Below are 23,006 nucleotides of genomic sequence, written 5' to 3' on the forward strand. Positions count from 1 at the left end.
ATACGTACTTTTTCAGTGTTTATACCACCTATATTCTTTTCTCCTCATATACACCCAAGTTTTTCCAACAAAAATATTCAAGATAGATGTTTATAGTTTTACCTGGATGCGTGGCTACTGGACCGAGAATTGCTTCTGGACCGAGAACTGCTTCTGCTACTAGACTGGGAAGAGCTCTTGCTGCTAGACTGAGAACTGCCCTTATTGCTGGACCGAGAACTACTACTGCTGCTGCTGCTGCTGCTTTTGAATCTTTTCCGATACTTTTGTCTTGGTCTGCTGTTCTTTTGGCACTTCAAGGCAAGCTTGTAGTCAGAGATGATTTTTTGAATTTGTGTTTCAAATAAGGCAGATAACCTGAGCGTCATGCTGTATATCTGCAACAACAATTGCACTGGTAAGTATTTCACACCACAGTCAAAAATATGACAAGCTTGTATTCTTGCCACTAAATTCAACTATCCCATTATTTTCAAACATTCAAGTTTCATTAGATCATTAGCAGTAATTGTACTGATATTACATTTTCTCTATCAATGCTGCACTAGGCCAAGTTTGTGGAAGTGGTAAAGCTCATAATATTAAGGCAGATGTTTCCATTTGAAACAAAGTACTAGGATAAAAAAACTCAATTTGATCTAGACGTTCAAAATCACTGAAAACTTACTTGATTTATATGGTGTGAAATACCTGAGAGGAACTTTCTGAACAAAATATCATTAAGAATATATTCAATATATTATGTTAGCATAAAGTGACATTCTCTTCACAATCAACTTAATATACAAAAATGTATCACCCGATATGAAAATCGTATGCTAACTGATCTCCCTATGAAGAACAGATCAACAGTAAGTCCTGATGCAGGATTTTGACCTGAAAACATGACAATTACTCCCCCACCCCACCTACCATCCTCCATGCTTCCCCTCCCCACCCCCCCCAACACAGATGCTGCTCAGATTGCAAAGTTCCTCCAGCAAATGGTTGGTAGGTCAAAAGTTTCCAAAACAAAGTACTCCTTTTACCCTTGATTTTTTGTTCGGTGTGTAAGCTTTGGCATTGCTGAATATTAATCGAACGTCCTTGCAAAACTCCAGAGGAGTTTCATAATTCTCCTCTTCAAGGGTTTCTTTTACTGTGTTAAAGTCCATTGGAGTGTCTATGATATCCTTGTAGTCCTACAAAGGAAACCAGAAGCATAAGCACATAAGCCAGCTGAAAGATGCTTGTTTTCATCAAATAAAAAAAATCCCTAATTACTATTATTTTTATTTGAACCTGTAGAGTTCCATGTATTATTAAATTCTTTTTACTCCATGGGTAGGTAAATTTCAAGAACCCATTAACTGCAGGTTAATTCTTATAAAATTTACACATTTGTACAATTGTACATGTGCATCTTTGCACTATGACAATGGCATCAGCTGATATCGGGAAAGATAGCATGGCTTTGTGCAAGAAAGTTGATTGAGTTTTGCTGAGTTGAGAGATAGCTGATTAGTGTAAGGCACTGGATGTTGTCTAAATGTACTTGAGGAAAGCTTCCAACAACGTTCCTCACAGTAGGCTGATCTGGAAGTAGGGTCCATGGAGACTTGGTTTATTGAATTCAAAAGCAGCTTGGCCATTGAAGGCAAAATTGTGGTGAAGAGGTGTTATTCTCAATGTAGGTCTGTGATTAATGGCATTCAGCAAGCATTGGTGCTGATATCCCAGTTGTTTGTGATGTATATACAACTGATTTTTATAAAAATGTAGGTGGGCTGATTTAGTAAATTTGCAGATGGCATGTAATTGGTAGAGTTGTGAATAGTGAGAAAAGTTGCAAAGGATTCATTGGGGTACAGATCAGCTGGAAACCCTGCCAGAAGAACTGTTTCAACCCATACAAGGAATCAGGCAATGGAAGGTGAAACATAAAAGGATCCTTAGAAATACTGATGTCCAGATGGAGCTTGAGGTGTGTCCATGCACTCCCAATGGCAGTAAGGAAAGCATACAGCTTAGTTACCTTAATCAGTTAGGCTGTTGTGTATAAAAGAAAGGAAGTCAAGTTGTATCTGTGTAAAACTCTGGTTAGACAATATCTGGAATATTCTGTGATCTGGTCACCACACTACAGGAAAGACATGGAGGAATTGGAGAAGTTACAGATGAGGTTCACCAAGATGTTATTTGGTTAGAGAACATTAAATATAAGGTGAAGTTGCTGGAGCATTGGAGGCTGAAGGGGGACCCTAATAGAAATACAATGGATTCTGCTTAATTGGACCATTGGTTAATTGGGGCAGCTATTATTTGGGACAACTAAAAGGACAAACCAAATAGAGAAAATAGACATGATTCCCTCTATTTATTATGCTGCCTAATTGGAACAGAAGACTATTGCTAAACAGTTTCTAACTTGTGTCAGTTCTGTTCACTTGAATGGACATTAGACTCGACATCATGCTTATAGTCAGAAAAGTATTACACAGAGACAGGCCCTCCAGACTATCTAGTCTGTGCTGAAACATTTAAACTACCTTGTCCCATCGACCTGCACTGAGACCATAGCCCTCCATACCATTATCATCCAGGTATCCATCCAAACTTCTCTTCAATGTTGAAATCAAGTTTGCATGTACCACTTTCACTGGCAGCTCATTCCACTTGCACACAACCCTCTGAGTAAAGATGTTAACCCTCACTCCCTTTAAACTTTTCACCTTTCACCCTTAACCCATGACCTCTAGTTGTAGTGCCACCCAACCTCAGGGGAAAAAGCCTGCTTACATTTCCCTATCTCTACCCCGCTATCAAATCTCCTCACAGTCTTCTATGTTACAAGGAATAAAGTCCTAACCTATTCAATCATTCCTTACAACTCATCCTTATAAATTTTCTCTATACACCTTCAACTTTATTTACATCTTTCCTCTAAGTAGGTGACTAAAACTGCACACTATAGAGTGAACAGTTTTTAAATTGTGTCAGTTGTGTCTGTGTTCAAAAAGCAGTGATTTTTGTCACTGGTAATTGGTGAGAAGTAAGTAGTCAGACAATTCAGAATTTTTTTGCTCAGTGTCATTTCACACATTCAGACTTGGAAATGTCAGAAATGCATTAGACATGACTGAACGAACAGTTCTTAAATAGCAAACGAGAAAAATCTGCAGATGCTGGAAATCCAAGCTGCACACACATAATGCTGGAGGAACTCAGCAGGTCAGGCAACATCTATGGAAAAGAATACACAGTCGATGTTATGGGCTAACACCCTTCAGCAGGACCGTCAGTTGCGTGTGCTTGTGTAATGTTATCCATTTGGGCCGATGGATGTAGATTCAAAAAGCAGCGATGTTTGATCATTTTATTTGTTTATTCTGACTTTAAGGGGGAAGGGAATAAAGATAGTCTGGTATCTGCACAAGGTACCTGCGCTGATTTTGTTCTTTCAGTTACAAGGGCACGGCAGCGATGATTTCTTCTGAATTGAATTGAATTGACTTTATTTCTTACAAATCCTTCACATATATGAGTAAAAATCTTTATGTTATGTTTCCATCTAAATGTGCAATGTGCAATCATAGTAATTTATAATAAACAGAATAGTCAATGTAATGTAGAGTACACTCAAGTCAGCATGAGATCAACAGTCTGATGACCTGGTGGAAGAAGATGTCCTGGAGTGTGTTGATCCTGGCTTTTAAGCTGCAGTACCGTTTCTCGGATAGTAACAGCTGGAATAGATTGTGGTTGGGATGGTCTGGGTCCCCAATGATCCTAAGGACCCTTTTTACACACCTGTCCTTGTAAATGTCCTGAATCAATACTATTAGGAACTAATAGAAAGCCTTAAGATACTCATAGTCTTGGTGTTCTGATTTGTTCTGTATATTATTTATAGTAAATCCACAATTTGTTACTCAGTTAAACAGCAGTTTGTCTTTGATATGCCTTTTAATTATTTCCATGAAACTTCACCTAATTGGGCAGCTGCTTAATTGGGCCAAAATGTCCCGATATGTCCTAATTAACCAAAATCCACTGTATATGAAATTATGCGAGGAATTGAGGATTTGGTCAGGCCTTATTTGGAGTATTGTGAGCAGGTTTGGGACCCATATCTAAGAAATTATGTGCTGGCATTGGAGAAGGTCCCAAAGAAACTTTGCAGAGAGTTTGATCGCTCTTGGCCTGTATTTGGTGGAGTTTTGAAGAATAGGGGAAGGGGAGATCTCATTGAAAACAACTGAATGTTGAAAGCCCCAGACAGAGAGGACATTTGAGTCTGTGGTAAAGAAGGCAAATGCAATATTGGCATTTATTTCAAGGGGAATAGAACATAAGAGCAAGGATACAATTAGTCAGGCATCACTTAAGAGTATTGTCAACAGTTTTGGGTCCCGTATCTCAGAAAGCATGCATTGTCATTGGAGAGAGACAAGAGGAGGTTCACAAGGATGATTCCAGGAATGAAGGAGTTAACTCACTGGAATTTAGAAGAATGAGGAGGGATCTCATCAAAACCTACCAAATGTTGAAAGGACTAGATAAGGTGGATGTGGAGAGGATGTTTCTTATGGTGGGAGCATAGCCTCAAAATTGAAGGGTGTCCTTTTAGAATGGAGGAAAGGAGGAATCTTTTTTAGCCAGAGAGTGGTGAATCTATGGAATGCTCTGCCACAGACTGCAGTGGAGGCCAAGTCTATGGGTATATGTAAGGTGGAAGTTGATTATTTCCAGATCAGTCAGGATATCAAAGGATATGGCAAGAAGCCAGGTATATGGGGTTGAGTGGGATCCAGAATGGCAGAGTGGACTCGATGGGCTCAATGGCCTAATTCTGCTCCTATGTCTGATAGAATAGACCAGTAGACTTTCCTCAGAATAGAAATGTCAAATACAAGAGGGCATAGCTTTGAAGTGAAAGGGCATAGCTGAAAAGAGATTTATGAGGCAAAGTTTCATTTTACCCAAAAAGTGATGGGTGCTTGGAATGTGCTGTCAGAGGAAGTGGTGGAAGCAGATACAAAAGCAAGGTTTAAGAGGGATTTAAACAGACATGAACAGGCAGGAAAAGAAGGATTATAGGTGATGTGCAGACAGATGGGATTAGATTGGACTGGCATCATGGTCTATACCTGTTCCTGTTCTGTACTTCTCTATGTTCTTTGCTCCAGATGCAGAAATGCCATAAATACAACCTGAATCTGGACTCAAACTATAATCAAAATTAAAGTAATAAGGCTCCATTGCATCGAATTTCCTTCCAGTTTACTGTGGAAATTACCTTAGATTCTTAAGTTCATTTTAGGTAAATAGGTTTAACACTGATATGAATTAGAGTGAATACTTCATACAAACATCGATGTACCCATTCAGATAAGTAATTGCTGGCAACATCAGCTGCATTGAACATTTTTTTTTTACTTCAATCTGCATCACTACTTTTTAAATCTGCTATTGCATTTGACTCATTCATTTGGCTGAGATTAATTAACTAACTAGAATTTTGCCAAGTAACGTTTTGTTTCTTTAATTAAACTTAACAGTAAAAATTAAAATCACATTAACAAGTCCACATAGATCATAAGAAGCAGGTTTAAAAAGTGCACTGCTCTGCAAAGGAAAGGGTTATTACACCCTGAATTTGTTGTTATCCTGCTGATTGATGAATTACAGTAATCCCAAAATAAGCTTAAAATCAGTGTACAACATACAGGATATGCGAAGAGGTCCACTGGCTGTCTAAAAGGTTCAGAATCTTCACACTGAAATACAAGATTCAGAAACTCCCTACACTGTTCCTTCCAAGCATTCATGTCAATGTTTAATGGTGATCTTCTATTCAATTGCCTTGGGAGCCGACACTGTTAAAAAAAAATCAATTAAAACAATTATTTTGAGCAGGGGAAAATGCTAGCATTGAATTATTATATTTAAATAGGACGCAAGATGTTGTATTTGAATGTGCATCATCTTGGGAAAAGGATGGTGCAGAAAATGGAGAAAAATCAGCCACACAAGTTGCAAGTTTTAGAGAGTGAATACGTTACTCTTCATTCCAAGCCTAATGCCACAATGCTATAGGTCTCAAGCACTCAACCATTCCCTCAAGCAGATTAATGAATTACCCCAGAGCTTAAGAGTACAGTAGATTCTGGTTAATTGGGTCATTGGTTAATCGGGGCAGCCACTTATTTGCGACAACTCTTGTAAAAAAAACTAATCAAGAAAAATAGTTGGAATTCCCTTCCTTTATTTGGGACACTTCGCCACTTAATTGGGACAGGAGACTGTTGGTGACCAGTTTCTAACTAGTGTCAGTCGTGCACTTGCATGGCTTAGAGCAAACAGTTTTTAAAATAGCATCAGTTGTGTGTACTTGTGTTCAGAAAATTACTGATTTTTATCACTGATAGTTGACAAGAAATACATAGTAAGACAACTTAGAATTGTTTTGCTCACTGCAGTTTCAGGCATTTAGGCTGGAGATGCCAGAAATGGCTGTGAGTGAAAATGAAATGATTTCACTACTTCAAAAAGTTAGCAACTATGAAAAAGTTGAAGGTATCGACAATCATCTTGAAGAATGTGCAATTATCGAAAACATTGAATGAAGGCAGTCCATTATCTACACTAGTTGTCCACACCAATTTTGTTCATTTACAGTCAATCAAAAAAAATGTGGCAATGTACATTGGATGAATTCCTCCATCAATAACTATTAGAAACGAATACAAGTTTTACAGTACAGGTAGTCCCTGAGTTACAAACGTCCAACTTACGAACAACTCGTACTTACGAACCAAGGAAGCAGAATGCCGTCTGCCATTTTAAGTCTTTGCCGTTAACACTGTGTTCAGAGTGTAACTTTGTATTTGGCTTAAATTTTTCTTAGCAAGATTCATCCTGACCCCGCCCCCCCCCTTTTCCGGTCAGCTGGAGATGCAGTGAGATCAGCGCTGGGCTCGAGAACTGAAGTTCCTGAGTTTGATCCAGTGACAGACCACTGCCGAACACGCTCTCCATTCGTGCCAGGTTGATGTTGAGCTTGCAACACGACCTCATTAAAAAAAAAACAGCCACCTCCAGTTTAAATTCCCACGCGGAATATTGTGGAGGATCAAATACCAAAACCCAGCACAGTCCCCACTTGTCCCATTTAATCTGTTTCAGTGCAGTGGACTTTAGGACCAGGGGAATTCAGTGCGGGGTTCTTAGGACCCGGCGGAGCTTGGGAGTCGGGACCCGCTGCCCTCAGTGTTTCTGTTCCATTGACAAGAAATGATCACGATTGAAAATAAAGTGGAAATAATAAAACGTTTGGAAAGAGTTGAAATGTCATTGGTCATTGGAAAAGCGTTGGACTACAGTCGGTCAACGATCGGAAAAATTTTAAAGGATAAAGTGAGAATAATGGAGCATGTGAAAGGCCCTGCTCTGATGAAAGCTACAATTATTCCTAAGCAACGCAGTGGCTTAATTGTTGGAATTATCTTAAGTGTTTTATATGCATAAAAAGGTAAAATATATACTATATACTACAACCAACGTACAAATCCAACTTAAAGATGGACTCAGGAACAGAACTCGTTCGTAACCCGGGGATTGCCTGTACTGTAGATAATGTTCTAATTTGTTCCATATTTCATTTAATTACATAATTTGTTACTCAATTAAATGGTAGCTTGCCTGTTTTTTAAAATACCTTTTTAAACTATTTCCATGAAACTTTGGCTATTTGAGGCAGCCACTAAATTCAGCCAAAATATACTAGACCCATTGTTCCAATAACTAGAATCCACTGTATTCTTATATAAGAAATACATAAACTTAGATGAATGAAAGACAGTCTAATAAAATAGTAAAATAATGCAAGAAAGTATTTTTTTAAACTTGCATTTGTACACTCACTATTGTGTCTGAGGAGGTCCCGGGAGCATCAGAATCCAACTCTGAAGCCTAATTTTATTTAAAAATAAATTGATAATCTAAATAACTCAAGGTTAACATTTTAATATTTCACGAATAAGTTTATTCAGGCATGTTTTGAAAACTATATTTATCACTTAACTGCAAGTAGCTGTATATGACTTGCTGCAGTCAAATAATGTGCCAAGTAACACACACAAAATACTGGAAAAACTCAGCAGGTCAGGCAGCATCTATGGAGAGGAATAAACAGTCGATGTTTCAGGCATACAGCTTTCATCAGGACCGGAAAGGAAGGGGCAACAAGCTAGATTAAAAAGTGAAGCAAGGAGAAAAGGTACAACTTGACAGTTGATAGGTGAAGGCAAGTGAGTGAGTAGAAGGATGGAGTGAGAAGCTGGGAGGTGATAGGTGAAAAAGATAAAGTGTTAGAAACATAGAAACAGAGAAAAACTACAACACAATACAGGCCCTTCGGCCCACAATGCTGTGCCAAACATGTACTTAGTTTAGAAATTACCTAAGATTACCCATCAAGCTCCCTGTACCTATCCAGGAGTCTCTAAGAAGACCCTATCGGACTCTGTGTAAAAAACTTACCCGACATCTCCTCTGCACCTTAAAACTGTGCCCCCTCATGATAGCCATTTCAGCCCTGGGCAAAAGCCTGAATATTCACATGATCAATGCCTCTCATCATCTTATACACCTCTATAGGGTCATCTCTCATCCTTTGTCACTCCAAGGAGAAAAGGCCAAGTTCACTCAACATATTCTCATAGGGCATGCTCCCCAAACCAGGCAATATCCTTGTAAGTCTATGCTGCACCTTTTCTATAGTTTCCACATCCTTCCTGTGGTAAGGTAACCAGAACTGAGCACAGCATTCCAAGTGGAGTCTGATCAGGGCCCTACATAGCTGTAACAGTACCTCTCGGCTCTTAAACTCAATCTCATTATTGATGAAGGCCAATGCATCGTATGACTTCTTAACCACAGAGTCAACCTGTGCAGTAGCTTTGAGTGTCCTATGATCCCTCTGATCCTCCACGCTGCCAAGTACCTTCATTAATACTATATTCTGCCATCATATTTGACTTACCAAAATGAACCATCTCACATTTATCTGAGTTGAACTCTATCTGCCACTTCTCAGCCCAGTTTTGCATCCTATCGGTCTCACTGTAACCTCTGACAGCCCGTCACACTATCCACAACACCTCCAACCTTCCTGCCATCAGCAAACTTACTAACCTGTCTCTCCACTTCCTCATCCAGGTCATTTATAAAGATCACGAAGAGTAAGAGTCCCAGAAAAAATCCCTGAGGCACACCACTGGTCACCGACCTCCATGCAGAATATGACCTGTCTACAACCACTCTTTGCCTTCTGTGGGCAAGCCAGTTCTGGATCCACAAAGCAACATCCCCCTGGATCCCATGCATCTTACTTTCTCAATAAGCCTTGCATGGAGTACCTTATCAAATGCCTTGCTAAAATCCATATACACTATATCGACTGCTCTACCTTCATCAATGTGTTTAGTCACATCCTCAAAAAATTCAATCAGGCTCGTAAAGCACGACCTGCCTATGACAAAGCCATGCTGACTACTCCTAATCATATTATGCCTCTCCAAATGTTGATAAATTCTGCGTCTCAGGATCTTTTCAATCAACTTACCAACGACTGGGGTAAGACTCACTGGTTTATAATTTCCTGGGCCACCTCTACTGTTTCTTGAATAAGGGAACAACATCTGCAACCCTCTAATCTTCCGGAACCTCTCCCGTCCACATTGATGATGCAAAGATCGTTGCCAAAGTCTCAGCAATCTCCTCCCTCACCTCCCACAGTAGCCTGGGGTATATGTTGTCTGTTCCTGGAGACTTATCCAACTTTCCAAAAGCTCCAGCACATCCTCTTTCTTAATGTCTATATGCTCAAGCTTTTCAGTCATCTCTACAATCACCAAGATCCTTTTCTGTAGTGAATCCTGAAGCAAAGTATTGATTAAGCACCTCAGCTATCTCCTATGGTTCCACACACACTTTTCCACTGTTACACTTGATTGGTCCTATTCTCTCAAATCTTATCCTCTTGCTCTTCACATATTTGTAGAATGCCTTGGGGTTTTCTTCAATCCTGCTCGCCAAGGCCTTCTCATGGCCCCTTCTGGCTTTCCTAATTTCATTCCTAAGCTCCTCCCTGCTAGCCTTATAATCTTCTAGATCTCTATCATTACCTTGTTTTTTGAAACAGAGGACTATGGGTAACCCGAGGTAATTTCTAAAGTAAGTACACTTTTGACACAGCATTGTGGGCCCTAATCTATGTTTCTAATCTTTTGTAAGTTTTTCTTTTCTTCTTGACTAGATTTTCAACAGCCTTTCTACACCACGGTTCCTATACCCTACCATCCTTTCCTTGTCTCATTGGAATGTACCTATGCAGAACACTAAGCAAATATTCCTTGAACATTTGCCACATTTCTGCCATACATTTCCCTAAGAACATCTGTTCCCAATTTATGCTTCCAAGTTCCTGCCTGAAAGCTTCATATTTTCCCTTACTCCAATTAAACACTTTCCTAACTTGTCTGTTCCTGTCCCTCTCCAATGTTATGGTAAAGGAGACAGAATTGTGATCACCATCTCCAAAATGCCCTCCCACTGAGAGACCTGACACCTGACCAGGTTAATTTCCCAATTCAAGTACAGCCTTTCCTCTCGTAGGCTTCCTGAACACACCTAACAAACTTCACCCCATCTAAACCTCTTGCTGTAGGAATATGCCAATCAATATTTGGGAAAGTAAAATCACCTGCCATGACAATCCTGTTATTATTACACCTTTCCAGAATCTGTCTCCCCATCTGCTCCTCAATGTCCCTGCTGCTACTGGGTGGTTTATAAAAACACCCAGAAGAGTTATTTCCTGTTTCTAACTTCCACCCATAGAGACTCCGTAGACAATCCCTTCATGAACTCCTCCTTTTCTGCAGCCGTGATACTCTCTCTGGTCAGCAGTGCCACGCCCCCACCTCTTTTACCTCCCTCGTCTTTTCTGAAACATCTAAAGCCTGGCTAGAGTGCCCCTGAGCCATCCAAGTCTCCGCACTGGCCACAACATCATAGCTCCAAGTACTGTTGAAGGAGGAGGAACCTCATAGGAGAGCAGAGTGGACAATGAGAGAAAGGGAAGGAGGAGTTATAGAGTCATGGAAAAGTATACTACAGAAATAGGGCCTTTGGTCCATCTAGTCCATGCCCAACCATTTAAACTACTCCCATCAACGTGCACCTGGATCACAGCCCTCCATACCACTGCCATGAATTTATCCAAACTTCTCTTGAACATTGAAATCGAGCTCCAATCTACCACCTGTACTGACAGCTCATATCACACTCTCATAACCCTCTGAGTGAAGAACTTTTTCTTTCTTTATGTTCCCCTTAAACTTTTCACTTATTACCCTTAATCCATGACCTCTAGTTGTAGTCCCACCCAACTTCAGTGGGAAAAGACTGCTTGCATTTACCCCATCTATAACCGTCATAATTTTGTATATCTCTATCAAATCTCCCTTCAGCCTTCCACGTTCCAAGGAATAAAGTCATAGCCTACTCATCTTTCCTTAATTACTTAGGTCCTCCACTCCTGGCAACACCCTTCTAAATTTTCTCTGTATTCATTCAACCTTATTTGTCTTTCCTGTAAGTAGGTGACCAAAACTGCATACAATACTCTGAATTAGGCCTCATAAACATCTTACACAACTTCAACATAACATCCCTTCCCCTGTACTGATTTATGAAGACCGATATGCCAAAAGCTTTCTTTACAACCCTATCTATCTGTACTGCCACTTTCAATGATTATGGACCGGTATTCTCAGATTCCTTTGTTCTACAACACTCCTCAGTGCCTTACCGTTCACAAAATAAGACCTACCCTGGTTGGGTTTATTGAATTGCAACACCTCGCACTGTCTACATTAAATTCCATCTGCCATTCTTCAGCCCATTTTTCCAGCTGGTCCAGACCCCTCTGCAAGCTCAGACCATCTTTCTCATTCTCCACTACACCCCTAGTTTTGGTGTCATCTGCAAAGTTGGTGATCCAGTTAACTAATTTATCACTCAAATAAAAACACAAAATGCTGGCAGAACTCAGCAGGCCAGACAGCATCTATGGGAGGAGGTAGTGACGACGTTTCGGGCCGAAACCCTTCATCAGGAGTGAAGTAACATGGGATGGTCAAGGGGGGATAAGAAGTGGGGGGAGGGATGTAGAGAGCTGGGAAGTGATAGGCTGAAGGGAAATGGGCTAGGGGGAAGGTGGAGAATTATGGGAAATAAAAGAGAAAGAAAGGTAGGGCTGGGGGAAAAAGAGAGAGAAAGAGAACCAGACTAAAATTATAGCTAGGGATGGGGTAAGGGGAGGGGCAGGGGTATCAATGGAGGTCTGTGAGTTGAATGTTCAAGCTGGCAGGTAGGAGGCTACCTAGGCAGGAGATAAGGTATTGCTCCATCAGCCTGCATGTGGCCTCATCTTGATGGTACAGGAGGCCATGGACAGACATATCAGAGTGGGAGTGGTCTGTGGAACTGAAGTGTGTGGCCACAGGGAGATCCTGCCACCGCCGGAGGACCCAGTGCCAGCGTTCAGCGAAATGGTCTCCCAGTCTGTGGCAGGTCTCCCCAATGTATAAATGGCCACATCGGGAGCACCGGATATAGTATATCACCCCAGTTGACCCGCAGGTGAAGTGGTGCCTCACCTGAAAGGACTGTCTGGGGCCTAGGATTGTGGTGAGGGAAGAAGTGTGGGGGCAGGTGTAGCACTTCTTCTGTTGGCAGGGATAAGTGCCTGGAGGGAAGTCAGTGGGGAGGGATGGGGGGGATGAATGGACAAGGGAGTCACGTAGGGAGCGATCCCTACGGAAAGCTGAGAGTGGGGAGGAGGGGAAGATGTGTCTGGTGGTGGGATCCCGTAGGAGATGGCGGAAGTTACGGAGGATTATACATTGGATCTGTAGGCTGGTAGGGTGTTACATGAAGACCAGGGGGACTCTATCCCTGGTGGGCTGGCGGGGGGATGGGGTGAGGGCAGAGGTGCGTGAAATACAGGAGATGCGATGTAGGGCAGAGTTGATAGTGGATGAATGGAAGCCTCTTTCTTTAAAAAAGGAAGACATCTCCTTTGTCCTAGAATGAAAGGCCTCATCTTTTCAAAGCAGATGCAGCAGAGGTGGAGGAATTGAGAGAAAGGGATAGCATTTTTGCAGGAGACAGGGTGGGAGGAGGAATAGTCTAGGTAGCTGTGAGAGTCTGTAGGTTTGTAGTAGACATCTGTGGATAGGCTGTCTCCAGAGATAGAAACAGAAAGATCTGGAAAGGGGAGGGAGGTGTTGGAAATAGACCAGGTGAATTTGAGGGCGGGGTGAAAGTTGGAGGTGAACTTAATGAAGTCGACGAGCTCAGCATGTGCAAGAAGCAGAGCCGATGCAGTCGTCGATATGACGTAAGAAAAGAGGAGGGCAGATACTGGTGTAGGCCTGGAACATAGATTGCTCCACATGGCCGACAAAAAGGCAGGCGTAGCTAGGACCCATGCGGGTGCCCATGGCTACACCTTTAGTTTGGAGGAAGTGGGAGGAGCCAAAGGAGAAATTGTTAAGGGTGAGGACTAATTCAGCAAGGCGGAGAAGAGTGGTGGTAGAGGGTGACTGGCTGGGTCTGGAACCCAGGAAGAAACGGAGAGCTTGGAGAACTTCCTGGTGGGGGATAGAGTTATGTAGGGACTGAACGTCCATGGTGAAAATAAGGTGGTGGGGGCCAGGGAACTTGAAATCGTTGAAGAGATGTAAAGCATGGGAAGTAACACGGACATAGGTGGGAAGGGATTGAACAAGGGGAGATAAAACAGAGTCGAGATAGGCAGAAATGAGTTCAGTGGGGCAGGAGCAAGCAGAGACAATAGGTCTGCCTGGACAGGCAGGTTTGTGAATCTTAGGTAGGAGGTAGAAACGTTAAGTGCGGGGTGTGGGAACTATAAGTTTGGTGGCCGCGTATGGGAGATCTCCTGAGCTCATGAGATTGGAAATGGTTTGGGAGACAGTGGACTGGTGCACCCTGGTGGGGTCATGGTCCAGGGGTAGATAAGAGGAGGTGTCAGCGAGTTGTCGTCGTGTCTCCGCTATGTACAGGTCGGTGCGCCAGACGACAACAGCACCCCCCTTATCAGCGGTTTTGATGGTAAGGTTGGGATTGTTGTGGAGGGAATGGAGAGCAGAACGTTCAGAGGGGATAAGGTTGGAATTGGAGCAATGGGTGGTGAAGTCGAGACGGTTAATGTCCCGACGGCAATTAGAGATAAACAGATCCAGGGCGGGTAGAAATCCTGGGCGGGGAGTCCATGAGGAGGAGGAGGGTTGGAGACGGGAGAACGGATCATCGGTGGGGGTGGGAGAGTGGGCTCGAAGACGGAGCCGGCGGAAGAAGAGCTCCACGTCCTGGCGCACGCGGAACTCACTGAGCTAAGGGCGAAGAGGGGCAAAGGTGAGGCCCTTACTAAGGACAGAGCACTCAGCCTGAGAGAGAGGAAGGTCAGAGGGGATGGTGAAGACCCGGCAGGGTTGAGAGCTCTGGTCCGAGGGGGGTGGGAGGTTGGTGGAGTCAGCGGGGAAGGGGTGGGGGTGAGAGGAAGCTGAAGTCCCCGAGGGCCCAGGAACCGGTGACTGAACCTCAGGCTCGGAAACATCAAATGGCAGCGTGGTGGTGAGGGAAGGGGAGACGGCAGCGCGTGGAGGTCCAGCTCGGAGGTCAAGGCTGGGATCCAGTGTGCTGGTGGGGGGAGATGGCCTCCTCTACCGTCAAGATGAGGCCACACGCAGGTTGATGGACCAATACCTTATCTCCTGCCTAGGTAGCCTCCTACCTGCCGGCATGAACATTCAACTCACGGACCTCCGTTGATACCCCTGACCCTCCCCTTGCCCCATCCCTATCTATAATTTTAGTCTGGTTCTCTTTCTCTCTCTTTTTCCCCCAGCCCTACCTTCCTTTCTCTTTTATTTCCCATAATTCTCCACCTTCCCCCTAGCCCATTTCCCTTCAGCCTATCACTTCCCAGCTCTCTACTTCATCCCTCCCCCCACTTCTTATCCCCCCTTGACCATCCCATGTTGCTTCACTTCGCTCTTAACATATCTGTAGAACCCTTTGGTATTCTCGTTCACCTTTTCTCCATAGGGCTGATTTCTTCCTTAAGTGTTCTCTTGCATTTCTTATACTCCATTAGTACCTCATCTGTTCCTACTTATAAATATTATGCATCTTTTTTTTTCTGAACTAGGGCCTTAATATCTCGTGAAAACCAAGATTCCCTATATCTGTTATTCTTTCCTTTTATTCTGACGAGAATAAAATTTCTTTGTTCACTCAAAATGACACTTTTGAAGGTCTCCCACTTACCAAGTGCACCTTTGGCAGAAAACCGCCTGTGCCAATCCAAACTTGCCAGATCCTTTCTGATACCGTCAAAATTGGCCTTTTTCCAATTTAAAATCTCAGCCTGTGGACCAGATCTATCCTTTTCCATACTTAATTTGAAACTAACGGCATTATGATCATTAGATGCAAAGTGTTCCCCTACACAAACTTTTGTCACATTCTCTGTCTCATTCCCTAATAGGAGATCAAGTATTGCGCTCTCTCTCACTGGTACTTCAATGTACTGATTACGGAAACTTTCTTGAACACATTTGACAAACTCTAATCCCATCTAGTCCTTTTACAGTATGGGAGTCCCAGTCAATAAGTGGAAAGTTAAGATCACCTACTTCACAACCTTGTGTTTCTTGCAACAGTCTGTGTTTTCTCTACAACTTTGTTCTTCTAAATCCTGCAGATTGTTGGGTGGTCTGTAATACATCCCCGTTAATGTGGTCATATCTTTCTTATTCCTCATTTCCATCCATAAAGCCTCACTAGATGAGTTCTCCAGTCTGCCCTGACTGAGCACTGCCATGATATTTTCCCTGACTAGTAACACCACCCCTCCTCCTTTAATTAAGAACATTAGCTACACCAGTGGTAGGAGGGGCAATGGAGGAAGGTGATGAGATGGGAAGCAGTGAGAGGTGTGCCAGAATCAGGAACGGAAAGAGAGAAAGGGGACTGGGGAAGAAATTACTGGAAGTTACAAAAATCTATGTACATGCCATCAGGTTGGGGGCTACCCAGACAGAAATGAGAGGTTTGTTGCTCCTCCAATCTGAGAGTAACTTCATTGTGACAGCAGAGGAGGCTATGGGCCAACATGTCGGAATGCGAATGGGAAGTAAAATTAAAATAGATGGCCATTGGGAAATCCTGTCTGTTGCAAACAGAGTAAAGGTGCCTGTCAAAGCAGACCACAGCATTTTGTGTGTGTTATTCTGGATTTTCAGATTTGCAAAATCTCTTGTGCTATATAATATCAAATATTTTGCACATCCAGTCACATATGCAAGGAATTTCTTCTTGTTAAAGCTACTTAAAACTTGCAGCAATCCTTACTTGTTTGCAAAACACAACAAAGCACTATATGTTTACTTAGTCAATAGCAAATTCTTTAGTCATGGTGCAATCTCAACTTGTTCTGAGAAGTATTCTGAATATTGATATAGATGAATGGTGTCTGGAACAGTAACCAAGGACAGCTATAGACTTGTTACAAAGAATAATTGATACTTCAGCATAAATCAATACTATGGTAATTAACTTAAATTTTAGAAAAATAGATCAGCTTAGTCAACTCTAAGATTTTCCCAACGTCATTACAGGATGCGAAAGGTAATAAAAGATTTCAACTCATTTCTCCTCTAAATCTTTTACCAATAGCTTAAAAATCTATGCTTTAGTTATTGATTCACTTGACATAAGGAATTTTTTCTTTGATTTTTTTTAAAATAACCTCTCAAATTCCTCTGTTCCAATGAAGTACAGCCTTTTCTAACCTCTTTTCATAACTGAGGTAGCTCTGTTAATCAAGCATAGTATCAGTGCAGCATATATGAATGGGAATGGCTTCCAAAATGTTGCTTCTACATAAGCCAAAGCATAAATGGTCACAAAGTATGGGTTCCTTTAATAGTTATATAACACAGAAATAAATGTGCATCTACACACAATCTTTCCTTCAATGTCAACATGATAAGAGAGCTGATCATTGACTTCAGGCAGGTGGGCAGTGCACATTCTTCTGTACATCAACAATGTTCAGGTTGAGGGGGATGAAAGCTTCAAGTTTCTAAGTGTGAACATCAAATGTCTGATCAAATCCCGTTTATATCTTGACCAAGAAAGCTCACCAATGCCTCTACTTCCTGGTTCATTTTGGTAGCACAAATTTGAAGACAAAATATAATATTAATTAATGGTAAGACTCTTGGTAGTGTGGATGATCTGAGATATCTTGGGGTCCAGGTCCAGAGGACACTCAAAGCTGCTGTGCAAGTTGACAGTGTTGTTAAGGTGTATGGTGGCCTTCATCAACCGTGGAATTGAGTTCGAGAGCTATGAGATAATGTTACAGCTGTATAAGACCTTGGGTCAGACCCCAATTGGAGTATTGCCTTCAGATCTGGTCACCTCACTACAGGAAGGATGTGGAAACTACAGAAAGGGTGCAGAGGAGATTCACAAGGATGTTGCCTGGACTTGGAGAGGATGCCTCATGAGAATAGGTTGAGTGAACTTGGCCTTTTCTCCTTGGAACACAGAGGACAAGAGGTGACCTGATGGAGGTTAAAATATGATAGGAGGCATTGATCATGTGGATTGCCAGAGGCTTTTTCCCAGGGTTGAAATGGCTAACACGAGGGGGCATAGTTTTGAGGTGTCTGAAGTAGGACGTCAGAGGTAAGTTTTTCCACACAGAGAGTGGTGGGAGCATGGAATGCACCACCAGTGACATTGGTAGAGGTGGATACAATAGGGTCTTTTAAGAGACTCTTAGATAGGAACATGGAAACATAGAAAATCTTCAGCCCATTACAGGCTCTTCAGCCCACAATGTTATGCCGACCATGTAACCTACTTAGAAGCTGCCTAGAATTTCCCTACTACATAGCCCTCTATTTTTCTAAGCTCCATTTACCTATCTAAGAGCCTCTTTAAAGACCCTTTTGTATCTGCCTCTACCACCTTCACTGGCAGTGCATTCCATGCACCCAGCACACTTATGATATTCCTTGCATTAAAATGAACACATCTCAAAACACACTGAAAATGCTGGTGGAACACAGCAGGCCAGGCAGCATCTATAGGGAGAAGTGCTGTCGACGTTTTCGGCCGCGACCCTTCGTCAGGACTAACTGAAAGGAAAGATAGTAAGAGATTTGAAAGTAGGAGGGGGAGGGGAAAATGCAAAATGATAGGAGAAGACTGGAGGGGGTGGGGTGAAGTTGAGAGCCAGAGAGGTGATTGGCAAAAGGGATACAGAGCTAGAGAAGGGAAAGGATCATGGGACAGGAGGCCTAGGGAGAAAGAAAGGGAGCATCAGAGGGAGATGGAGAACAGGCAGAGAGAGAAAGAAAAAAAAGGGGAGGGAAAAAAAACCTAAATATATCAGACTGGGAGGCCGTTTCGCTGAACACCTACGCTCTGTCCGCCAGAGAAAGCAGGATCTCCCAGTGGCCACACATTTTAATTCCACATCCCATTCCCATTCTGATACGTCTATCCATGGCCTCCTCTACTGTCAAGATGAAGCCACACTCAGGTTGGAGGAACAACACCTTATATACCGGCTGGGTAGCTTCCAACCTGATGGCATGAACATTGACTTCTCTAACTTCCGTTAATGCCCCTCCTCCCCTTCTTACCCCATCCCTGACATATTTAGTTGTTTGTTTTTTTTTCTCTGTCTCTGCCCATCACTCTTTTGTCAATCCTTCCTCATGACCTGCCTACAAGCTCTCTCTATTTGTGTACCAACCACCCCATCCTTTGCTTCTTCACTTTGGATCCCACTCCCCCGAAAATCTAGTTTAAACTCTCCCCAACAGCATTAGCAAACCGCCCTACCAGGATGTTGGTCCCTCTATAGTTCAGCTGCAACCCGTCCCACTTCTACAGGTCACCACTTCCCCAGAAAAGGCTCCAATGATTCAAGAACTTAAAACCCTGCCCCTGCAGTGTCTCCTCAGCCACTCATTCATCTACACTGTTCCGAGCTTCCCTAGCTCATCGCGCTGGGAGTAATCTGGAGATTATCACCTTGGAGGTCCTGCTCTTCAGCCTCCTTCCTAACTCCCTAAACTTACTGTGCAGGACCTCTACCCCTCTCCTGCCTGTGTCATTTGTATCAATATGTACCACGACCTCCAGCTGCTCACCCACCCCTTCAAGAATATTCTGCAACCACTCAGAGACATTCTGGACCCTGGTGTCTCTTTTGTTGCCACAGAATCCCCTATCTGCCCCCTTAACTACTGTCCCCTATGACTATTGCTTTGCCTGACGCACCTTACCCTTCTGAGGCTCAGAGCAGACCACAGTGCTTTTGGTCTGGCTGCCGCTGTCTTGTCCAGATAGTTCACTCCCCTCCGCAGTATCCAAAAGGGGTTCACCTGTTGCTGAGGGGAATGGCCACAGGGGGACCTTGCCCTGACTTCCTTCTCCCTTTACCTCTCTCGGTGTTCACCCATCTACTCCCTGAATTCTGCAATCTGGGTTTAACAACCTGCTCAAAAGTCATGTCTATCAAATGCTCTGTCTCCCGGATGATCCTAAGTTCATCCAACTCCAATTTAGAATAATATAGGGCTATGAGGTAAGGTAATTCTAGGCAGTTTTTAGAGTAGGATACCTGGTCTGCACAACATTGTAGGCTGAAGGGCCCGCAATGTGCTGTAGATTTCAATGTTCTCAGGAGGTTAAAGAAATTCTACGTGTCCTTGTCGACGCTTATCAGCTTTTATCGATGCACCACAGAAAGCACCCTGTCTGGTTGCTTTATGACTTTGTATGGCAACTGCTCTGTACATGATTGCAGAAACTCCAGAGAATTGTAGACACAGCTCAACACATGACAGGAACCAGCCCTGCCCTGTATGGACTGGTTATACTTCTCACTGCCTTACTAATACAAGACTTTACCCACCACAGGCATTCTATCTTCTTCACTCTCCTATTGGGTAGTTGATGCAAAAGCTGAAAGTGTATACCGCCAGGCTCAAGGACAGTTTCTATCAAAAGCATAGAACCAAGTGGCTTAGAAATCAGCAAGGTAGGTGCTGATATGCTTCTGCTGAGCAGCAGAATTTTGAAGAGGGGACAGAGTCACAAAGAGGCAGTTATTCCAAACCCAGGTGTATAGGAACTTCAATGTGGTGAACTGGTAGTAATCTCAAGTCTTGAGCGTTGTGGAAGCTAGATTACTGCAGGTATGAAAGAGGAAATAGGTATTTTGAAAGGTTAAGGGAATTAAAAGTTAAGGAAAACTTGTACAGAAAAAGAGGTAAGACACACTATTTTCTAATGTTCATGTTAAATAATCAGCTTTCGATCTTTTGCAAGAAAATATGTAAAGATGGAATCACCCTGTATTTCACAATTGCTTTTTATTGTATTTGGCAATTGAGAAAATAAGTATTAATCTTTTTGAAGCAAATTATATTGACAGTAACTCTAGATAATAGTGTGATTAATGATCCAAACATTTGGTAAGAATGATTACCTTTTCATTTTCATCACCACTAAATACTTCTGTCTTAGTTTTTTCATATAACTCTAAGATACTGGTGCAGCTCTGATCCCTATAAATGAAAACCATAAGTAAATACTAAACCAAAGCACATATGAAACATTATAAGAAACATCTACACTTAGTGTATGTTCTTAAGCATAAAGTAGCCATTAACTCACCCAATAAACTGTAGTAAGACATCTGTAATTAACTTTGCAGATTTCACAATAGGACTGCCAAGCTCATTGAAAGTTCTAGCATTATGTTCAATGTACCTTACTTCCCACATGAGGCCAGAAATTGTCCTGTAATTCAAATTCCAGTTAATGGCATAACTACAATAAATTCAACTACCAAATGAACAAAGCACTTGCCCTAATCCATTGCAGAAGAAATAATTTTTAAAATATCAAAGGATTATATTTGATGTACAGTTTAAAAATTATTCATCAGCCTCAAACAAACTATGTTAGTGTTTGTGCTCCACAAGTGTCTCATACAGCTCTTCCTCATCTGTATTGATCAGGGTAACCATTTCACATTTGCTCCTCTTAAGTTCGAACTTATTCATTTCAGCCACTTCTTGTGGCAGTGAGAGCCACATGCTCAACATGCTGAAGGCAAAGGAGTTTCTTCTGGATTCCCTGTTGGATTTCTTCGTGATAATCCTCTATTGCATTGTCCTCTAGACAAGTGGAAACATTTTCTGTACCCACTCTACATGAACAATGTTCTGTCTTCTTTTCTCAAAAAAGGAACACGACATTTGTTCATTCATAACATAGGGCTGAATCATCCATTGCACCACTGGTAGTTACAGCAGTAATTACTCCCTTTTCTTATTAGGAAATTAATGAACGGGGTTAGCAAGCAATTGCCTGTATTGTAGCAAATAATCTAGAAGGGTCTCAACTGTAACAGTAAGCTACACACAAAGCAAAAGGTATTCATAGAACTTCCCAACGTTAGACAGACAAATGCCTTCCATTATCAGTATTCCAGGAAGCATCAAAACAAGCCAGCACATCTAGACATGCTTTGCTAAAGTTTTGCAAAATATATCTTTAAGCCTCGTTTCCTTGTATCACATTCAGTTGCTAACAATAAAGTAAATGTTTCTGGCTAGCTCAGTAAGGGCTGAGTAGGGTCCTTGCTCACAGCCTTTCCTTGATAGATGTATGACAAAGGGATTTTGCATGTTGGAATAAGCAAAGACGATGCCTGAGGATGAAATGGTCTGTCCATTCACTATTCAATTCAAAGCAATGAAATGAGACCAAACAGAGTCCCAGATCTTGGTGACGTGAAGGGGCACCAGGGTGAGGACAACTCAACAACGATAATTCCCTTTGAGCAGACGGCTGCTGCTATCAGCTTCTGACTCCCTGGACTGCTGGGCAAGGAGCAGCCAGCGTCCAGCAATGAGAAGAACTGAGAGGTTCTTATTATCAGACAAGACTTTCCAGTCTGTTGAAGAGAGAACAAGGCTTCTGTGATTAAGAAGGCATACGGTGCATTGGCCTTCATCAATCATGGAATTCAGTTTAAGAGTCGAGAGGTAATGTTGCAGCTATATAGCACCCTGGTCAGACTCCACTTGGAGTACTGAGCTCAGTTCTGGTCACCTCACTACAGGAAGGACGTGGAAAGCATAGAAAGGGTGCAGAGGAGATTTACAAGGATGTTGCCTGGACTAGGGAGCATGCCTTATGAGAATAGGTTGAGTGAACTCGGCCTTTTCTCCTTGGAGCGACAGAAGATGAGAGGTGACCTGATAGGTATACATGATGACGAGAGGCATTGATTGTGTAAATAGTCAGAGGCTTTTTCCCAGAGCTGAAATGGCTAGCATGAGTGGGCACAGTTTTAAGTTGCTTGGAAGTAGGTACAAAGGGGATGTCAAGGGTAAGTTTTTTTTTTACACAGAGAGTGATAAGTGCGAGGAATGGGCTGCTGGCAACAGTGGTAGAAGTGGATACAATTGGGTCTTTTAAGAGACTTTTGGATAGGTACATGGAGCTTAGAAAAATAGAGGGCTATGGGTAACCCTAGGTAATTTCTAAGGTATGGACATGTTTGGCACAGCTTTTGTGGGCCAAAGGGCCTGTACTGTGCTGTAGGTTTTCTATGTTTCTAAGACAGAGTGATGAGTAAATTGGTATTCTGAATGGGCTCTCACCGGCAAACTTAGCAACCTGCTATTTCAGACATTTATGAATCACCTGGAATGGCTTTCTGCCAAATCCCAACTTTGATAGTTTATCTGACAGCAAGATATAATGTACAGTTGACAGTAGTGACCAGTAAGATCAAGCACCTTACGGGTTCTCACAATAACCATGTT

At 42.4% G+C, this 23,006-nt stretch overlaps 1 protein-coding gene across 6 annotated transcripts in view; it reads right to left on the reverse strand.

Annotated features, from left to right (window-relative positions):
* Nucleotides 1–23,006, reverse strand: part of brwd3 (bromodomain and WD repeat domain containing 3) — a 340,825-nt gene that overhangs the window by 89,983 nt on the left and 227,836 nt on the right. For all 6 annotated transcript variants that reach the window (XM_073058687.1, XM_073058689.1, XM_073058692.1 and 3 more), the window contains 6 exons: nucleotides 20,842–20,967; nucleotides 20,654–20,732; nucleotides 7,906–7,953; nucleotides 5,709–5,858; nucleotides 1,029–1,181; nucleotides 103–377 (listed from right to left, as the gene is read on the reverse strand). In XM_073058687.1, the coding sequence (XP_072914788.1) occupies nucleotides 103–377; nucleotides 1,029–1,181; nucleotides 5,709–5,858; nucleotides 7,906–7,953; nucleotides 20,654–20,732; nucleotides 20,842–20,967 (831 nt within the window). The remainder of the gene's footprint in view (nucleotides 1–102; nucleotides 378–1,028; nucleotides 1,182–5,708; nucleotides 5,859–7,905; nucleotides 7,954–20,653; nucleotides 20,733–20,841; nucleotides 20,968–23,006) is intronic.

Source organism: Hemitrygon akajei, chromosome 10, assembly GCF_048418815.1.
Source record: "Hemitrygon akajei chromosome 10, sHemAka1.3, whole genome shotgun sequence".
Lineage (NCBI taxonomy): Eukaryota > Metazoa > Chordata > Chondrichthyes > Myliobatiformes > Dasyatidae > Hemitrygon > Hemitrygon akajei.